General features: G+C 40.8%; 1 protein-coding gene across 2 annotated transcripts in view; it reads left to right on the plus strand.

Moving 5' to 3' along the window:
- The first annotated feature begins 32 nt into the window (after positions 1 to 32).
- The window catches only part of si:dkey-28b4.8 (sarcoplasmic/endoplasmic reticulum calcium ATPase 2), a 35592-nt gene continuing 19835 nt past the window's right edge, over positions 33 to 15789 (plus strand). Inside the window, exons 1-8 of one of the 2 annotated variants that reach the window (XM_068592031.1) lie at positions 33 to 121; positions 597 to 701; positions 3724 to 3843; positions 4641 to 4658; positions 4808 to 4890; positions 5087 to 5191; positions 7587 to 7725; positions 15197 to 15363. In XM_068592031.1, coding sequence (XP_068448132.1) covers positions 3726 to 3843; positions 4641 to 4658; positions 4808 to 4890; positions 5087 to 5191; positions 7587 to 7725; positions 15197 to 15363 — 630 coding nt within the window. In that variant the 5' untranslated portion in view covers positions 33 to 121; positions 597 to 701; positions 3724 to 3725. Of the gene's footprint in view, positions 122 to 596; positions 702 to 1095; positions 1463 to 3723; positions 3844 to 4640; positions 4659 to 4807; positions 4891 to 5086; positions 5192 to 7586; positions 7726 to 15196; positions 15364 to 15789 lie in introns of those variants that run through there. The other variant, XM_068592030.1, reaches the window with a different exon arrangement.

Here is a 15789-nt window from a genome sequence, read left to right on the forward strand (position 1 = left end):
TGTTAGTCTATGTTAGTAAATACACATACAATGCTCCAACTTCATGTAATATAAAGGTATCTCTTCCTGGAGTCTATCCATTAAGAATGCAGTTGAACAACAGAGAACGTACTCTTCAAATGTAAGTGAGACTCCATGAAACTTCCTTTTTTATTTATTACAGGTTTTCTGAAAATATGTTTAAATATTCAAATTAGGTATTATCTTATTTAATATACTGTATGAATAATATATGAACTAACCCCTCTGTAAAAGCCAGTTGTATGTATGTTTCTAAAAATAAGGAAAACGGCCATTAAATAAATATTTTGTAAAATGACATACATGTTGAAGACATGTGAATAAGATTTAAACAATACATAGATAATCACCATGAAACTTCACCAGTTATTTATTTGCATTAGGCCAATATTGTATTGTGTTACACGTTTTATGAAATAATGTTTAAATATGCAATTGAGGCATTATCTTTTGGTGAATATAGAATAAATCTCAAATTTTAAAATGTACTCGTTTTTGAAAAATGTTGGGGGGAAATCCGCCGCTGTTTTGTACAAATGTTCTACACGTTTTAGAGGTTGTGGAGTGTTTTACAGTGTCACCAAACACGCAAAGCTGATTGGTTCGCATGTCAACCATATGCGCGACCGCAGACGCACCGCCCGCTGATTGATCGAGACCTACACGCTGAAGTTCTCAAGGTTTGCGTCAGTCTGGATCCCGGGTATCTCATTGGTTTATGCGTAACTGCTGTTGGTTTTCTGCACTGGCAAATGCCGTTAATCACGGTCATTACGGGGCAGCAGCGTCAAGGTAGAAATAATTACCTGTAAAAGAATTAGAAGTCAAACAATTTTATTTAAAATAAAAGTCCAAAACCTTTTGGCGTTAGAATAAATATTCTATATAGAATTAAATGACAGCTGTCAGTCATCCTTTGGTCGAGAATACTCTGAAACAAGCATTGGCCTGAAATGCCGTGATAAACTACATCACGGCAAGTAGTATTTCCTAATCAGAAACGTTTACTTTGGAGGTTCGGCCGGAAGTTGTATTCTGTGATTGGGTAGCTTTTATATTGACTGCTGTTGCCTGTTGGCTGAGTATTAGTGACCCACAGACACTCCTGCAGCCAGGATAAAGAGTAATAATACGACACTGTCTGTTGAAAATAGTCTTGAACCACGTTTGGAGAATAATTTGCCTTAATTAAGCCTTAATGTTTTTTAACAAACAATATTTTACCGCTCGGGAATTAACGTTTGATAACGTTATTGTTTCAATCGAAATATGAGCGGCTGTCACAACTAAGCTAGATAGCCTGTTGTAAAACATTTTTTTTCGGGTGAGGGTATTTGCTGTTTTTTTCGTCACCGTGGGGAGTTGAGTCCAAAACGCATGGTGCTGTGCTATACCGTGTCCTACTAGAAGCGTAGTGCCAGTGGACAGACGTGACACTCTGGTAAGCAACCTGTTCATCTCAGGAAGATTACCGTTAGAACGGAGCGCTAGCTGCCGAGCTAGCTAGTTATCTCTAGTCAGCCACAGTTAGCTCACAAGCTATCCATTAGCTCGTAGCTTGAGGGCTTCAGCCCGGTTATGTGTTTTTTTTCACCTGTCATTTTGCATACGTTTAAGGTAGAAGTGTACAACCAGCTTGTTGTGCAGCCATTTCAAATAGCTGTTGAGCCTTTGCACATTTGACTGTTATGTCATCCATGTTACCCAGAATTCAGGCGAGGCTTTCCGTCATAACAGCCCGAAAAAAAGTGTGTACCGGTAACCCTTAACGAGTTACGTTCAGCAAATGACCGAAAGTGCCGTCCTTATTCTCGTGTCGTTGATACCCATCTATTAGCATGACGTACGCAACCTGTGCGGAATGCAGGGTCGGTGCTCGATACTGTTCTTTGCGGATGCACATATATTGTCGATAAGTGGCATTGAGGAGATCCTCTGGAGTTAATAATCTCCACGTCGTGCAACCTCATTTAGGCCCCTGACAAATCATGTGGAGGAGAGCCTTGAGATGAAGTGGGTATAGACTATCTACTACAATGCAGGAAACTGGGGATGTTAAATTATTTTCAAAGTTGTTGAATTAACCCGAGCTGTCCGCTTCCAAGGTAGCGGACAGCTCATGAGGATACAAGTATCCTCATGATGGAGATCATGAGGATACTTGTTTTTTTTTCATCCTTTGATCATCTCTAAATGGGTGAAAACTGGTCCACTGGTTACGTTAGATGTCAACTATTTACTGTGGATTTGTAAAAGTCCTTTAGTCAAACTGGTACTTGTTATGTGTCAAATGTAGTCTGGAACAACATCGTACGTCTAAGACCAAGTAGCCTTTCAGAGAAGTACATCCTTAAACCACATAAATATTGTGCCATTTAGTGTGGCACAGGGAGGTGATGTTTTTTCAGAGCCGGCTCCGACCAGTTGGATAATGATTCATGTCTCTTGGGCCTGTTTGTCTCTGCGGGTTCCACTTTTTGTCGTTGCTTGGCTATACAGTACAGTATTTGCAGGGTACCTTTTTAAAGCTCTGCTTTTTGAGACCAGATTAGGTCCAGTCCGAGTGCTCTATATCGGATAAGAAAAATGGGACGAATAACAACATCAGTCTGAGGAAATCACAGGATTTTCTAAAATATATTTTGTATAATGATGAGAATAATGAACGCAATTTATATAACACTTTTCTTACCAGGGTTACAAAGTGCTTTTGAGACAAGGAAGAAAAAACAGCAGATTAAAAAATGGAAAAAGCAATACAATAACAATGGAATAAAACACAAACAACAGAGACATCATAACAAAAAAAAAAAAAAAGCCAAAGGATGAAATAAAGTTTACAACTATATCAAATGGCCAGATAGGGATGATAAAACCCAGAAACCTGTTCATAAGCACTTTCCTGTAAAAGAAGATTTTGGTTTTGGAAAGTAATCAAATTACTAGTAATAACCAAACAATCCAATAACATTAAAACCCTGTACACACGAACACACGCACACGCCCCCACCTACACCCACACCGACACACACATCTCCAGCAGCTGCTGCATTGTGGAGAGCAGGGGCTCTGCCCCAGTCTGACCAGCAGCAACAACAGTGCTGTGTATGATTAAAAACGACTGCACATGTGAAAAAAAATAGAAAGGCCAGTAAAATCTGCCACCGAGTCTACTTTTCCTTCAGCCATATAGTATTAAAAAAATACACCAAGCAAAACTATAAAAATGGAATTGCTTCTCTAACATATGTTTGAACAATGCACACCTTCCTTCTTACTGAGTTCAGCCAGCTCGTTTTCTGGTAGACAGAAGTCACAGTGCCCCACTGACCAATCACAGCTCATGTTTATGGTCACGCTGGGCCACTGAACAATCATATACGCCTACGCCATATCGCAGGCCTAGTACGTGAAAGAACATGCCCTTCTTGTCAAAGTAAAGATCTGATTGGTTGTTGACAATCAACCACAACATCCAATCCCTGCGTAGTTTAATCTGCAAAAGCCTTCTTAAACTGCTTTGCAGGCTCAAGGCTGTGAAGGCTGCAGTCAAAGGAAGACAGGAGCTGATGAGAAAATAATCTAATAGAAAAAAATAATTATAATACATGTAGTGTATTTGTGAAAAAACAATACTACATTGAAGAAGCTTATCGCTGATGTTGATATTGCCTTGTGTTCTGTCTCCTCCCGCCTCCATAGTGATGGATAATGCTCATACAAAGACAGTGGAGGAGGTTCTGGGCTTCTTCAGTGTGAATGAGTCCACAGGTCTGAGCTGTGAGCAGCTGAAGAAGACCAGGGAGAGATGGGGACCCAACGGTATTTTGTTTATTTCCATAAAACACTTTCTTCAAAAGGAATTCACCCCAGGAATGCACCATTCATGTTGTCTCACGAGAGTTAAACTGTTCAGTGGATTTTATCCATCTTTTCAATATGATGATGATGAACTCACTACAAGTGTTACTGTGACTGCCACTAACACAATTATAACCATCATCTCAATGAAATACATATTCCTAAAACATTAGACTACATTCAGGTTAAAGATTTGTCCCATGCTACTGATTTAAATACTTGTAGTGTTTTAACGTAAACTAGTAGTGTCAACTAAATTCAGTGAAAGTATCTTTGTCTTAACCTCTTGGCACAAACAACAATATTTTACTATTTCTACCATTTAAAAAAAAAAAAAATCAAACAGATTTACATGTTATAATTGCATTTGTATTGTAATCTTTAAGTGGGCCCTCAAGCTTTGAACAGAAAACAATATTTTTTAACTTTACTTATTTACAGATTTCTATTTAACATTATATATTTTAAATGGCCACTTACAGCCATACACCGTATTAGTGTCAAAACATATTGGATTAATTTAAATAGACCAGCAATTTTAGACCAGCAGATACTTTTTTAAATGTGGTCACATGTGTAGTTACATTCATAGAACATTTGTTTTGTAAGGCACAGAAGGTTTTGTCAAAATCACTTCACTACTCAGCACTGTAATTTATTAAATAAAGTACCAGTGTTGATGATGTAATTATTTTTTCTTTCCTCCATCCTCCCTCGCTCCTTTCTATCTACCTTTTGAACTCTTTCTTGACTCACAGAATTGCCAGCTGAAGAAGGTGAGCTATCTGTCTTATTGCGTTCTATTCTGTTCCTCTCGTGTCTTTTTGCTTCTCCCGTGGTCGTCGGTAGCTCATCTAGATTCAACCTTGTCGTTGTGTCTACCTTTCTTCCACTGCTCATTGGGCTCCTTGGTGTCCTCTTGCAGGGAAGTCCCTCTGGGAGCTGGTCCTGGAACAGTTTGAGGATCTCTTGGTTCGAATCCTGCTGCTGGCTGCGTGCATCTCTTTTGTAAGGCAACGCAACTGTGTGCATGACTACGAGCAAACGCATACACACTCACATACATGCACTGGTAATAATTTGTACTAGTTGGTATGGACTGTGTCGTTGTGTGAACAGATCAGTTCGTTTAACCCTGCTATAATAAAATTTGTTTCAATAACACAAACTCACATTTCTGTCGGTCTTGTCTTCTGTCTTGTAGACCCTGGCTTGGTTTGAAGAAGGGGAGGGGACAATCACAGCCTTTGTTGAGCCCTTCGTCATCCTCCTCATTCTCATCGCTAATGCAATTGTGGGAGTGTGGCAGGTAAACAATGTGGTGTAATTTTTAATTGACAATACCTTTCCAAATGCTATTACGAATGGTTTAGAAAATATAATCAAATCTTTAGCACGTACGATAAACAGACATATACTAAACGTATTTAATGTCAAACTCCCTCAGAGCGTTTCCCTAAGAGGACACTCAATAAAATACCTGACAGTAGCTATTCAAAGGTTATCTCAGACTGACTGACAGTGGCTGCTCTGGGTCAAAAGAATCTTGGTAGTTGGCCTGCACAAATTTATTCAAACCTTTTTTTGCTGCAACTGTCTTAAATAGTTGCTGGTACAAACAGTTTTGAGGCGAGTGTTTAGCATCTCCAATTTGTTTCGTTGTGTGTAGAGCCCTCAATACAACAGCTCTGCACTCGATCCTCCCTTCATGGCTGTTCTAATGTCCAGCTCTCGTTTCAACCATTTCCTGCCTATTGTTTTGTCCACTGTGTTTATATCAATAATAGATGCCTGAGAAGAACCTCTTATAGGGTTCGTACGGTCATGAAAAACCAGGAAAATTAATGGAATTTTCAAATGCTATTTTCCAGGCCTGGAAAAGTCACGGAAAAAATAAAATCCCAAAAGTCATGGAAAAGTCATGAAAATGTGTTCACTCGCAGCGAAAACTCGCTGCGAGTGAACACACCTAAACACGTTACATGCCGTCCGCTTCCCTGAGCTACTTTCTGCAACAGCAGCTCGGTTCGTGAGCGGTGTAATTCACTATGCCAGGGAAGTGTCGCTTCAACAATGCTTGGCTACATATGGATTAGGGCTGCAACAACGAATCGATAAAATTGATGAAAACCGATTATTAAAAAAGTTGGCAACGAATTTTATTATCGATTCGTTGTGTCGCGCGATTATTACGTCTCTCAATAAATCGCGGAGATGTCTGAACAAAACAGTTGAGTGGAGCAGAGCGCCGCAGACAGGAGGTCCAGAAGGTTCGGCAGCCCTGTATCCTCTCGTATGTCACTGCATAGTCGCGTTGCGTGTAGAATAACTTAACAGCTAGGCTAACCGTTGTCGTTAGCTCGCTAGCTAGTCGTTCATTCCCCTTGTGTGAGCTGCGCTGTTGGGTTAGCTGTTGGGTTTCGTTTTAAAATACCGCGGAGCTTCAAGAGAAGCAACGCGTAAACATCTAATCTGACATGCAGAACGTAGACCTGCGTTCAACAGTCCGATAGAATGTGGCTTCATGCAGAGGAAGTGTTGCTGGGATTTGTAGTTCGATATCTAATTAACTATCTTTGTTTAGGTAAAGTGCAGTCCGTAAGTTATCCGTTGATACATTGAGTGGTTACTTCTCATCTCTTGTTCTCTCAGTTCTGAGTGTGCATGTCTGTGAGTGTAGAGAACATGTTCTGATAAATCCTGTTAAGTTTTCTAAATTTTGTATTTCTTTATTTTTTATACATTCTTTATTGTTAAGATTTTTTGCACTGTGAATGTGCACTGTCAGTTCGGTTTCTGTAATAAAAGGTTTCAAATTATTGCTTTAAATTTTTTTTTTTTTAATCCGATTAATCAATTAATAAAATAATCGTTAGTTGCGGCCCTAATATGAATAAATACAAAGCATGGGTTACAACCGACGAAGAGCAAAATGAAGGTTGTGTGGAGGCAAATCGTTTGAAATTTCGAACATGGGGGAGGCGGCATTATCTCCAGCCTTTTCGCCACAGCGGCCACGGCAACTGCTACACTGAGCGCGCGGCTTGCTTCGGCCAACAAGCAGACGGTGTTAAAAAAATGAAAAATGACGTTCTCAATGCGAAGGTAATGTGGGCACTGAAGGTTGCCAATTTGCATTTTTCTTTTAAATCATCCGTAGATGCGAGTCTGCTCTTTCGCCGGATGTTCCCCGATAGCCAGATCGCGGCACAATTTGCTTGTGGCGAAAGCAAATGCTCGTATCTCTGCTCGTTCGGGCTCGCACCCCACTTCAAGACTCTCACGTTGTCCAACGTGTTGACGCAAAGGGCCTATGTAATTTTATATGTATGTTTATCATTCATTTGTGTCATTTATGCTATACTTTATGCTTTGTAATTCTCATTGTTACATTTTCTCAATTTTTCATGTGTATATTCTGAGATTTCACTAAATGTTTGGTCATGATGGCACATTGATGGTAAGAGTCAAATGTAAAGAACTGGTCCATGTACCTGTGTTTTTATAAACCATTCCCCACTTTTAAATCACTGCTCAAAATATGTCAAACATGTGTCTAACAGAGAACTGTCTCACGTTCTATAATACGTTCTATAATACCTTCTCCTGTTGCTTACTGTCACTCCTTCCATAAGGGCAACCATGCATGTATCCATCCATTGACAGAAACTCAGAGAATCTTCCTGTGATGCCGTGTTCCACAGGAGCGTAATGCAGAGAATGCCATTGAGGCCCTCAAGGAGTATGAGCCAGAGATGGGTAAGGTGTACCGGCAGGACAAGAAGAGCGTCCAAAGAGTCCGAGCCCGAGACATTGTTCCTGGAGACATTGTGGAGGTCGCTGGTAAGTAGACAAATAACGTTACCAGAAGGGACCAATTCTCTTCCCCTCTTACCTTCATTTTAATTGGAGTGCGTAATGTGCAGCTGTATTGTCCAGTAAAAATATCAGATCAGAACATCAGATCAGGTCTTGATATCGGCAGATTATGAAATGATTGGATTGGGTCGTTGGGGAAAAAAACTTAATCTGAACATCACCAGAAGGCTCTGGTGATGTCAGAAGGGAAAAAACAGATAAGATAAGGTGGTCACAAGGGAAAAAACAGGACTATGAACGGGAGCTATCGGTAATGAAAAGCTCAAGTCCTAAGATGTTTTTCCACACACTTTATGTGCTGTTTAACAGTGTGTCTGCAGTGCTGCAATGAGCTGGAAAGTCGATGCATTTACACTGCGTAGTTGTTTATACATGGTTACAATAACACGACGGCCTCTTTGTTTAGTCATTCCTTGCAAACGTCTTAATCTCTGCCCTCTCTTTTGGCTGTTGTCGTCATGGAAACTCAGTGAGAGGCACACAAAGCCGTCACGGAAAATATTTGATTGGAGTTAATCTCAATTCAGCAATCTGAGAAGGTTTTGTTGTATGGATTCATTGAGGCTGGAATAAATCTTGCTTCAATATTACATTTGTGACAGTTCATCCACTTGAAATGTTTTTTAATTTTAAAGTTCAGGAAGAGTTTTAAGGCGCTGGTGACTGCCAGCGTTAGTATTTAGTATAGAGATGCACGATTGCAATTATTTGCAGATATTATTTGTTTCTAATAACAAAAATTGACAGTATAGACAACAATATTGTAAATTTGTACATTAAAATTTCATTGTATTGTCCTGAAACCTATTTTCTGAAACTGCATTTAGTTCCAGCCAGGATCACGTTCTTGTCAAATCAGATATGTGAGACTCATCAGCGGTCACCGCTTACGCTGCTGATCAGCTGACATCTGGCTTTTTTGGGAGATTGTAAGGGTTGTATAGCCACTGGTTTTTCACAAATTTGACAAGTGAGAATGGAGCTGATAATCAGAGCAACAGTATCAAAATCTTGAAGAACCTCTGAGCATCTTTCAGGTGTTGCTTCAAAAACATTGATAGCGATCTTCTGTCATCAAAGACAGCCACTGGACAGAGGTGTTCAGATAGGATCTTGTCCAGTGAGTCCACTGGCTTTTTAAAAATTTAACAGCTGAAGCAAATCATTTGAGAAATGTTATGTCTTTAAATTGGCACGTCGAGGTCGTTGCATTGATGGAAAACATCAGTCCGCCAGGGTTGTATGAACCCAGTCAACTGTAGCAACAGAACAATTTTATCTTGACCCAGTCGGAAGTGTTGAATCCTCCAGATACCCATCACTATTTTAGGCTGCGCAGAGAGAGTAAGAGAGAGAGTGTGTGAGTGATCCAGTGTCCTTCTGTCTGTAGTAAAAGTATTTGACTTCCAGAGCATGGGAACTCAAGAGCACTAATCATTAATGTGACTCAGTTCTATTTCTATTCCAATCTTTTTGGCCCAACATAATGGAGTGACCAGTATAACGTACTGGGTAGAGATGCATATTTTTGTCCTGAAGCTGCTAATGGTTTGTGTTAGTAATTTGGGCTGATTTTAAGAACCCATATCCATCATCATTACAACATGTGATCCAGATGGCGCCGCACATGGCAGCCTCGGTACTGCCTTCTCTCGTACTTTTTCTCTTTTTGTTTATTTGTCTCGTTTTCAGCTCTCCCTCTTTCTCCATTCACTTCCAGCAGGAAATAACTCTTAAACTTCTGTCAATACACTGGTCAAACTTTTCCACTGTTTTTCATTGAACCAGAATACTTTTCAGAGATTTTGGTTGAAGGAGCAGCGGCCCTTCCTAGAATTCACCAGAGACGCCAACGTGGGAAGCGCGCAGGAGCGCTTGTTAAACTGGGCCAGCGTGGATTTCGAACTGCGCTCCCATCAATTCATCTGGCGTGCACTCTCTGGCGAACAAGATAGATGAACTGCTACTTCCGAACAAAACAAATAAAGACTTTAGCAGATCTGCCGCCTTGTGCTTCACCGAAACCTGGCTTGGTGCGCACACCCAGGACAGCGCACTTCATCTGCTGGGCTTCCAACTCCACGAGTGGACCGCGTAACGGCTCTGTCAAGGAAAACAAGGGGAGGCGGAATCTGCTTTTATATTGATGAAGGTTGGTGATGTCACAGATGTCACAGTGTTAGTGGAATCATGCAGCCTTCAACTACAAACACTTTTATTTGGCTACAAACCATTTTATTAACCGCGGGAATTTTCCTAATTCATCCTGTCTACATCCCACCTCAGGCCTGTGTGAGTGAGGCAGTCCAACACCTGACTGAGCAGATCACCACAGTGGAGCACAAACATCCAGACTCCCTGTTCATTGTTCTTGGGGACTTTAACAGAGCAAACCTCAGCAAAGAACTGCCAAAATACAGACAGCACATCAAATGTAGCACCAGGGACAACAACACACTGGACCACTGCTACGCTGCACTAAAGGATGCATATCGCTCAGTCACTCGTGCAGCTTTGGGACTCTCTGATCATTGCCTGGTTCATCTTTTCCAGTCCTACATGCCGAAACTAAAATCTGCAACACCTGTGGTGAAGGTATGAACCACTGAGGCTAAGCTGCTACAGACCTGGATGAGCTCACCGACACTGTGAAATCATACATCAGTTTTTGTGAAGACGTGTGTGCAGCCTAAAACCTTCAGCACAACAACAATAAACCCTGGTTCACTGCTAGGCTTATGGGTCTTTTATACTCAGGTTTTACGTCGAGACGCAAAGGCCCGTTGTGTAGTCACGTGAGCGATCTTTCGTGCGTCGCCCAAAAGGTCTGACTATCTGACAAAGCTACACAAGCCATTCGCAGCCCGGAAGACTGTGATTGGTCTGCTAACCACATCCTTTCTGATTCTTGCATTTCTGGTTTCATAGCATAATACCTCTATTTTTAAAAGCCATGGCAGAAACACGAACAATGAATCCCGTTGAAGAACGTTTGGCTGAAAAGGTCCGCAGATATGGGCATTTATATAACCCGTCTTTGACGAAGTATAAGGACGCGCAAATGGTGGTAAATTCCTGGAGGCAGATATCGGTGAACGTCTGTGTGCAGGTCGACTTTAAACGGTCGTTGCGCCACCTACTGTCGTGGCATATTGAAAAGGCACGGGAACCATAAACCAAAACGAGTCCGTCAATGCAACTGCGTGGCCAGCCGCAGTTGTAGTTGCAAGAGTATATCGCAATTTACAGTGGTGGAGACAGGATTCTGTACAACCATACTGACGAGGGAGATCAGAGTAGCTAAAGGGTCATTTATACTCTGGTTTTACGCAGAGACGCAAGCACGTAAGGGCCCTTGCGTATTCCCATCAGCCATCTTGCGTACTTGCGTGCGTCACCCAAAATGTCTGACTATCCGACAAAGCGACGCAAGCCGTTGGCAGCCCGCAAGACTGTGATTGGTCCGCTAACCACATCCTTTCTGAGTCTTGCATTTCCGGTTTTATAGCATAATACCGACGAACGTTTGGCTGAAGAGGTCTGCAAATATGAGCATTTCTATAAGCCGTCTGATAGAGTATAAGGACAGACAGATGGCGGTAAATTCCAATCACTGGAGCTGTGTGAAGTCCCCTCTTGCTTCAAGCACTCTATGTTCATCCCGGTCCCCAAGGAATCCATCACAGGATTAAGTGACTACAGACCTGTCGCACTGATGTCTGTGGTCATGAAATCCTTTGAGAGACTGACCCATCTGAAGAACATCACAGGGCCCCTGCTAGATCCTCTGCAGTTTGCCTACTGAGCAAACAGGTTGGTGGACGATGCAATACATATGGGACTGCACCATATGCTGCAACACCTTGACTCCCCAGGTACATATGCAAGAGTTCTTTTTGTGGACTTCAGCTCTGCATTTAACACTATCATCCCCTTACCAGCCCCCACCTGTCAGTGGGTAACAAACTTCCTGACAGACAGGAAGCAGCAGATGAAGCTAGGAAAAATCACATCCAGCACCTGGACTATAAGCACTGGCGCACCCCAAGGATGTGTGCTCTTCCCACTGATCTTCTCACTCTACACCAACGACTGCACCTCTGGGAACCTGACTGTTAAACTTCTTGGGCAAGCTCAGGAAATACAACGTGCCTCAGGAGCTGCTGATACTGTTCCACACTGCTATCAGCCAGTCTGTCCTCTGTTCTTCCATCACTGTGTGGTTTGGATCGGCCACCAAATAAGACCAAGCCAGACTGCAACGGATCATCAGGTCTGCAGAGAGAACTATTGGTTCCAGCCTGCCCTCCATCCTGGACTTGTATACCTCCAGAGTCAGGAAGCGAGCTGGAAAGATTACTGCAGACCCCTCACACCTTGGACACAAGCTGTTCCAACTCCTCCCCTTTGGTAGGCGCTACAGGGCACTGTACGCCAAAATGACCAGACACAAGAACAGATTCTTCCCACTGGCTGTCACTCTGATGAACAATTGAATAATTAACCAGACACTTCCCCCTGCAGTATTTGCACTTTCCTGGACCACTGTTTACTGTCCATCTTTTGCTTGAAAAAAAAAAAAAGTACAAAGACGAGAAACCGGCGTCACATTCCATGTATGTGAAAATGTTTGCGGTCATTAAAGCGGATTCTGATTCTCTCTTTTACCAGTTTGACCAAAATGATTAGCTTGGCTACACTAATGATGACTAATGAAACAATAATGACTGAATGAAAAAGTAGCTGACAAATTTAGAGGAAAAATCTTTTTACAAAAGTAATGACTGTAGTTGATGTAGTTTTTGAGTTATTGTTGATCTAAACTAGGCTTAAACAATGAAAACAAAAGCTCTAAAAATCACTAATATATGACTAAAACTATTAAGGAGTATCTCAAGAGTAAAACTAAAATAGCAGCCAAAATACAGTGCTGTTGTGCTCATTGTTGGCATTTTAAGATTTCTCTACTCAATTTACAAAAAGCTCTGTTTTTCGTGTGAAAAATATGAATTAGTGTGATGTTTTAATTTGAACCAGCTTGATGTAGACTAACTCTGAGATTTCATCCCCCTGACTGCTAGCTGAGATTGACACAAGTACTACCGTCTGTATACCAAATGACACTGTCTTTATATGAGACCTGTTAGCTGTACAGGTCAACTGTTCATTAACTTCCACTTGAGTCACAGATACTCTGCTAATGTTATTTTTAGTGGTATTTACATCGAAACATAAAGTTTTAGAAACATGTATCTACCAACCAATAGTATCACTATTACGGTACACAATGTTAAACCATGACAAGCTCCAAATCCACTAAACTATATAGCTTGAACATGAAGGACATCTGAAATGATTGATGAGACTCCAATTATAGAAAAATATGTAATTGTATCTGTAATAAAAGTCATGTGACTAATAATAATAGTAGCAGTGGGTATCAGCAGGGCCACAGCAGGAGGCAAGAACAGGGTCTGAATAAAAACACGATCCATGTAAACCTGAGAGAAAGCACAAAGACTCTGCGGAAGAAGTAGAGTTATGTGAATTGAAGGGACATTAATTAATTCAAAAGTAAATCTCAGTAGATATAAAAGTAGATATCAGCTCAGTGTATCCTAAGATGCCCCCCAACATTTTAAGCCTATAGCAGCATATCTAGGGGCTGGAAAAAAAAACAACCTAAACCCAGCATAACTATAAGCGTTCAATAGTTCAAAGAGGAAAGTCTTGAGTCTACTCCTAAATGTGGTGTCTGTGTCCACCTGTCCGACTGAAAGAGAAAGCAACAGTTTTGACCTGAGAGGGAACCGCAGGGGACTACCCTTCCACCCCAATACTGTCAGTCAGGATGCCGTTATTGGATATAACCCGGTATCCAGTAAAAGCATATACAGCCGACTGAAGCAAAGCAAAGAGAAGCACTGCTGACAACAATGCACACAGAAGGAGGTAGACTTAAATCCTCTATATCTTTACACAGCGGATAGATATTTGCTGCTACATCAATGCTTTCAATGTTAAATACCGCTACATTTAATGTCGTGGCCCACACATCATATTCTACAGACTGGTAAACATTTTTGTTTACTGGTAGTACAGATCCCTGCAATCACACCTTAATATTTTTCACTTATCATGTGATATCCACTTAAAATCTCTTTGGAAACAAGTGAACTTTTTTTTATTTCACTTCTGTTACACATATGTCAAGTTTTGACCTATCGTAGTGAAGATCCTATTATTATAGAATAAATTGTTAGAACAGCTAATAACAGTCCAGCTCAAAACATCTAGGCGTGCCTTCATTTTGACGATATTTGATGACAATATTTTTAACACTTTTTTCAGTGATGTACCCTCTATAAAATATTTTTTTAGTAAAGTATCCCATAACCAGCGCAAAGCGTTCTTGGTTTTTTGATAGGGCTGGGCAAAGTTGAAAAAGATTAACTGATTAATCGCAGGATTTTTCTGCGATTAATTGCATCATGCGCCAAATTCAATAATAAAGTAAAGACTACTATATAACATGCTTTTTTTAAAGTAATGTTATCAGTACAATATAACAGGCACTCTGGAGCAACAGCAAGTTAACATGCATACATATATATAGTTTATAAATATGTTTCATTATTTTTTTTCTAAACAGGTACTGTTCAGTAGTAAGGGTACCTGTGAGGGACAAGCCACTCCTTCTTTGGTCCATGTTCAGTCTGTTGCTTACCTTAAAGATTTATGTTGAAGACCAGCAATTGATTCACTTTACACAAAAGCAATAAGTGCTTTCCATGTTTTCCAGTTCAGTTCAGTTTTTCATCCTCATTGAGAAAAGTCCAGTCTGTGTTGGCTTGAACAAGTGCACTGAACATCTTCTGATGTGAGGAAAGTTATCTTCTCTGAGAGAAGATCCAGAAGTGATACTGATTCAAAGTGCTCTGCATAGTGGATCAGACCGTGGGGTCAGAAGTTTTGCGAATTAACTTTCAATCTGGACGCGGAGCCTGCAGGTATACTGACCGCTTGTGGGCGCTTTTTTTTTTAGGTGAAGCGGCTTGCGGAAGCACCGCTGCTCGTTGAGAACAGAAGCTACAGAACAATACGTGCTTTTACGTCAGTCGGTGAGGCTACGGAAGCGCACGCCTTCAAAGTAAAAGCAGTGTGTGTCAGCAGTGTCGCCGTAATTGCGTTCACTAGAGATTGAGACATGAACTCATGTTTACAATGTTTAGGGGCATACATCAAGAGCGAAGTAGAGTCATAACTCATGCTACCAATAGGATTGTTAGAGGCTCACTTCTCGCCCACTACTTTTTTCAGGGAAGCAAAGTTCCTTGATTGAATTGAATTGAATATAAAGACTACATTTTTCCTTACATAAACTTTATAAAAAAGTGGAATTAAAATGAGTTTTTCTGTTCCCAACACCCTACAGTTGGTGATAAGGTCCCAGCTGACATCAGGCTAACTTCCATCTGTTCCACCACTCTGAGGGTGGACCAGTCCATTCTGACGGGGGAGTCTGTGTCGGTGCTCAAACACACAGACCCTGTACCGGATCCCAGAGCCGTCAACCAGGACAAGAAGAACATGCTCTTCTCAGTGAGTCTCAACAGCCATATCTGTCTTTACTGAGTCACTTACAATCCACTGACAACCAGGAGAAAGACAGGCATGGGACTACCAAGTGTTTACATATTTATACACTTGAAGGATAAAATTAGTGATATTATATATTTTATATGATATATTATACACTATTTATAAATATAATTATTATATATATTATTATTATATCTATAAATATATATTTTTTTATTGTCAATATCAATGTTGCTCTTTAAAACGCGCACACACACACACACACACACACTCTGTAGTTTATTTAAACTAAAACACACCTTCCTGCTTCCATAAGTACTCAATAGAGCACCAAATGTGGGTTAATCCGCTGCTGAAAATGGTCTCTAACAAATGCACTATTTCATTGCGCTTTAATCTGCTTAATATTGGGATGCTAATTCAAAG

The sequence above is a fragment of the Clinocottus analis genome, unplaced genomic scaffold, assembly GCF_023055335.1.
Source record: "Clinocottus analis isolate CAN_PGR_092001 unplaced genomic scaffold, fCliAna1.0.p SCAF_26, whole genome shotgun sequence".
NCBI lineage: Eukaryota > Metazoa > Chordata > Actinopteri > Perciformes > Cottidae > Clinocottus > Clinocottus analis.